This window comes from Myotis lucifugus, unplaced genomic scaffold (genome assembly GCF_000147115.1).
Source record: "Myotis lucifugus unplaced genomic scaffold, Myoluc2.0 scaffold_120, whole genome shotgun sequence".
NCBI classification, from domain to species: Eukaryota; Metazoa; Chordata; class Mammalia; order Chiroptera; family Vespertilionidae; genus Myotis; species Myotis lucifugus.
This window is the reverse complement of record NW_005871168.1, coordinates 1,468,854-1,473,747: the sequence shown is the minus strand read 5'-3', so window position 1 is coordinate 1,473,747 and position 4,894 is coordinate 1,468,854. Positions and strand designations below refer to the sequence as shown.

Sequence of the window (4,894 nt, the reverse complement as noted above, 5' to 3'; positions counted from 1 at the left end):
AAAATCAATAAAATATATTAAAAAAAAAAAAAGATGGAGGTGCTCTGTCCTTGAGTTTGAGCTGGTCTTGTGTGACTTGCTTTGACCAATAGAATGCAATGGAAGTGATATTGAAGCCATTTTGAGCCCTGGACTCAAGAGGCCTTACATTCTTGTGCTTCCTCTTGGAACCCCACACCAAAATATGAATAATCCCTGACTAGCACCCTGGATAATGAGAAACCACATTGGGGCAGACATAAGCCCTCCAGCTGGAGGTCATTTTAAGCAATTTTCCAGCTCATAATGCAGCTGCCTACAGTGGATGAGAAAGCCCTACCTAGTTCAGAAAAACCACCCAATTGAGCTAATCTTAAATTTCTGCATACAAAGTAAAATGGCAATTGTTTTGAGCCACTAAGTTTTATTGTCAATAGTTATGACATGGGCCACGTGCGCACCAAGACCACAAAGAAGGAGGCCCGGGTCATCATCAAGAAGTACTACAGGCGCCTGGGCAATGACTCCCACACCAACAAGCGCGTGTGCAAGGGGATTCCCATTATCCCCAGCAAGAAGCTCAGAAACAAGATCACGGGCTGTGTCATACATCTGACGAAGCGGATTCAGAGAGGCCCCGTGAGCGGCATCTCCATCAAGCTGCAGGAAGAGGGGAGGGAGAGGAGAGATAACTATGGCCCCGAGGTCTCAGCCCTGGATCCGGAGATCATTGAAGTTGATCCTGACACTGCCGGAAGCCAATTCCAGCATGTCGTAATTTCAAGAGTTTCATCAAAAGGGTGATGGAACTTGGGGACTCAACAAGGTTGATCACACATGTAGTCACCTGTTGGGAATGGCTGAGGGCATTTCCCCAAACCTGAAAAGGGATGATTGTTGGCTGCCAGACAGCTCAGGGCATCTTAATTTACATGTTATTGCCTCCTACTGGCCAAACACCTGAACAGCCGTAGGCTAATTCCCCCATTCTGACAATGCTTGTGTATACCCTTTGAAGTGTATATCTCTGCCTCGCCTCAGGACAAGTTGTGTTAATAAAAAGCATGGGGTCCTGAGATGAGGAGAACTTAGAACTTAGATCTTAGTTTCCTTTAAGCTAAGCTCCTCTGACCCCCAAATGCCTTTCAAAATTATATTTCATCTCTGGACTCCTATTTAATCTACGCACAGCCTTCTCCAGATTCCCAAACCCTTCTTAATGCTGGGACAAGAACCCCGGCATGACACTAAGGAAATGCTGAAGCTCTTGGACTTTGGCAGTCTGTCCAATCTGCATGTCACTCAGCCTACATTTGTGAAGAATTTCAAAACACCTTGTGGAGCCATTTAAATCTTTTGTTGTGCTGTAATATTATCAATAAACGATGGACAAATAAACAAAAATAGCTATGAGGCAAAAACCTAATTGATACACCTACCAATGGTAATAATACAGAACTAATGCATCAAAGGTTCAACTCATATAATCTCTTTCATGTCATTCTTTTTTCTTTTTTAAAAATATATTTTTATTTACTTCATAGAGAAAGGAAGAGGGAGAGAGAGATAAAAACATCAATGATGAGAGAGAATCATTAATTGGCTGCCTCCTATACTCCCCAGAGTGGAGATCAAGCCCACAATCTGGGCATGTGCCCTGAAGGGGAATAGAATCATTATCTGGTTCAAAGGTTGATGCTCAATGATTGAGACACTCCAGCCAGGCTCACATGTCATTCTTGATTCTATTTTTATTCACACTATCAGAATATCTTTCACTTGTCCCATTATAATTACACTAGAGGCCCGGTGCACGAAATTTGTGTGTGTGTCGGGGGGTCCATCTGCCTGGCCTGCACCCTCTCACAACCCGGGACCACTGGTTCCTAACTGATAGCCTGCTTGCCTGCCTGCCTGATCGCCCCTAACCGCCCTCCCCTAATGGCCTGATCCCTGTAATTGCCCTGCCCTGCCAGTCTGATCACCCCTAACTGCCTCTGCCTCGGCCCCTGCTACCATGGCTTTGTCTTGAGGAGGACCAGACGACCAGAAGATGCCCAGTCTATCCTGTCTAATTAGCATATTACCCTTTTATTAGTATAGGTTGTTTTCGTGAAACAGTTCTCTGATCTTTGAAGACCATTTTGAATTCTCTACATGTGCTCAAATAATTTAGGAAACCCTTTTGATTTGATGATATCTAGAGTGAGCATGCTCTCAATGAATGGACAAGTTATTAATAAAAATATTAAAGAGCACCAGTTTTCCCCTTAATTGAACTCACATATTACATGATTCAGTAAGTACTATTCTTTAATTGAAAATGTTATTGGGTCCACCTGTTGCTCTTGGGGGTGGGCTTCTTGTGATATCACAAGCAAAATAATTTTCTGAGGCTCACATGGAAGAACAAGTGATTTATATTTGTATGGAATTAAATCCCCGAGTTTCCAAGGTCTCATTTCATTTTGTTCCACCAAGGAAGAAGTGTAGCTGTGGCTTCAGTAGGGCTAGAATCAAAGCCAGTATCCAGAGCTTCCATTCCATGAGTGCACAGTTTAATACAGAATCAGGCTAGCTAAATTTATGTTCCCAGCTGTAATTCATCAGTGCATTACATGTAGGGTTTGCAGAGTCACATGGCTATGGAGGGAACATGGGTGAGTACAAGAGAACCACAAGAACCAAGAGCACCCAGAGAACTAGCTCCTTGGTTTGGGGGATTATCTATTCCCAAATTTTTTCAGGCTTGCTTTGACCCTGCCTACTCTGCCAATGATCTCTGTTCCTGGGTTTGACTGACAGGCATTTCCCCTATGCCACTCCAGCTTCACTGCTCATGTGCCCATCTCCCCTTTGTCCAGTCCCTTCCCCCAGTAATCTGTAGGGAATGGGGAAGTGTGAAATTACACTGGTGAAGCTGCCCAAAAGACATGCCTATTATGTCTGGCCTTCCCTTTGCTCCTTTTCTATTCTTAATAACTAGCTAATTATAGCAGTATCAAAAATACAAATTTAGGAGAAATTAAATTTTATAAAGGTGTAAGATTATCAATTCTATTATCAAATCAAATTCTATTATCAAATCAATTATACTATCAAATCAAATTAAATGTTACAGATGTTTTATCAAACTCATTCACATGTGTTAAAATTATCCACATTTTAAAGTGAGAGATATATATGAAAAATGTGTGTCTGTGTTTCTTATGCATACTTAAAAACAGTAATATTTTTCCTATTTTATACTACCAAAATGAAACTTCCTATGAAAAATGAACTAGCATGTAAGTATGGAATTTTAAAAGGCTGAAATTGTTTATGTCCAAATAAGCAGAATGGAATAATGCACATAAACAGCTTGTACACATAAATTATATCTGCATACTTGTTTTTACTCATCTTATTGATTTATTCACAAAAAAAACAAGAAGCATAATGAGGATATGCATGTGTGGGGCAGGGGATATATGAGAAATCTCTCTACTTTCACCTCAATTTTTCTGTGAATCTAAAATTACTTAAAAACAATAAATTCTTAATTTATAGAAGACAATAAGAAGATCATTAGTACTGGGCAGACACACTGACAGTCACATATTAGATTATATATCTATACTAATAAAAGGGTAATATGCTAATTAGACCAGACATCTTCTGGATGTCCTTCTGAACAAAGCCACGTTGGCAGGGGTGAGGCAGAGGCGGTTAGGGGTGATCAGGCCAGCAGGGGAGGGCAGTTAGGGGTGATCGGGCTGGCAAAGGAGGCAGTTAGGGGTGATTGGGCCGGCAGGGGAGGGCAGTTAGGGGGCGATCAGGCCGGCAGGCAGAGGTAGTTAGGGGTGATCAGGGTGGCAGGCAGGTGAGCACTTAGGAGCCAGTGGTCTAGGGACGTCCCCTGAGGGGTCCCGGATTGGAGAGGGTGCAGGCTGGGTTGAAGGACCCCCTCCCCCGTGCACAAATTTCGTGCACAAGGCATCTAGTCTGATTGTAATGATGATAGAAACTGTCAGCTTTTTCAATCATATGCAAACATCAGGCCAAGAAGCCACCAAAAGGTAATAATTATGTAAGATTAGTGAAATAAAATAAGAATTAGAGAAAATAAAATAAAATAAAATATGGACTAGCTTATTTTGTTAAACTATCTTAGATAATCTATTATCTTTCAACATAAAAATACTTAAAAAGTCTGATAAACATCAAAGGAAGATCAATCTGAATTAACAATGGCTGATTACAAATTGTTTTTAAAGAGATTAATTTCAAGGGCATGCAACAATCCAGAATGTGGCCAAATGCATCATTGGGTTCTCTTTCAAAAATTTTTGTAATAATTTATATATTTTTTCTTATTTTGCTAGTTTATTTATATTTGGTGTAAATGCAAACTTCAGCTTTATGCTTAAATTATTTCTAATTCTCAATTACTAAGAACTTTACCCAATATTAATATTTGAGATAGATTTATTAATAATATTTTTCAATTTAAAAAATGAGACTCATTCATTAATAATTTTTTTCTGGCTTAGGTATGTTTTCATTATACTGTTCACTATAATGCTTTGTTTAGTTGTTGATAAAATGTGGAAATTTTTTATACATTTCTGTGGTTTATGGGAGGGTGAGGACAAAATATAATTATAGGTTTCTTCAGGAAAACAGAGGATATGATTTCACAAAAGTGTAATCTTTCTATGGGAAGATGTCAAGTTACCTGTTTCTTTGCATGGTATCTATAGAGCCATACACACTATCTGGCACATAATATTTGCTAAAAGATAGAATAAATAACTTACTAGCAATCTTGAATCAGTCATTAAGTAGGTTTTAGAATAAAATTTCAGGGGAAGTTATAGGAAAAACATTTTGTTATTACTATACACTTATTATACTTACTAGTGGCCCTATGCAC

At 39.4% G+C, this 4,894-nt stretch overlaps 1 protein-coding gene across 1 annotated transcript; it reads left to right on the top strand.

Moving 5' to 3' along the window:
- Positions 1-423: 423 nt before the first annotated feature.
- LOC102430750 (40S ribosomal protein S17-like) lies at positions 424-1,330 on the top strand. Its single transcript, XM_023758058.1, has 2 exons — positions 424-722; positions 1,222-1,330. The coding sequence occupies exons 1-2, from the start codon at positions 424-426 to the stop codon at positions 1,328-1,330; spliced, it is 408 nt and encodes a 135-aa protein (XP_023613826.1).
- Positions 1,331-4,894: the final 3,564 nt, after the last annotated feature.

Coding starts and splice junctions, on each gene's coding strand:
- LOC102430750 (XM_023758058.1), top strand. CDS start 424: ATGGGCCACGTGCGCACCAAGACCACAAAGAAGGAGGCCCGGGTCATC. Junction 723..1,221: donor GAGATCATTGAAGTTGATCC/TGACACTGCCGG, acceptor AGAACCCCGGCA/TGACACTAAGGAAATGCTGA.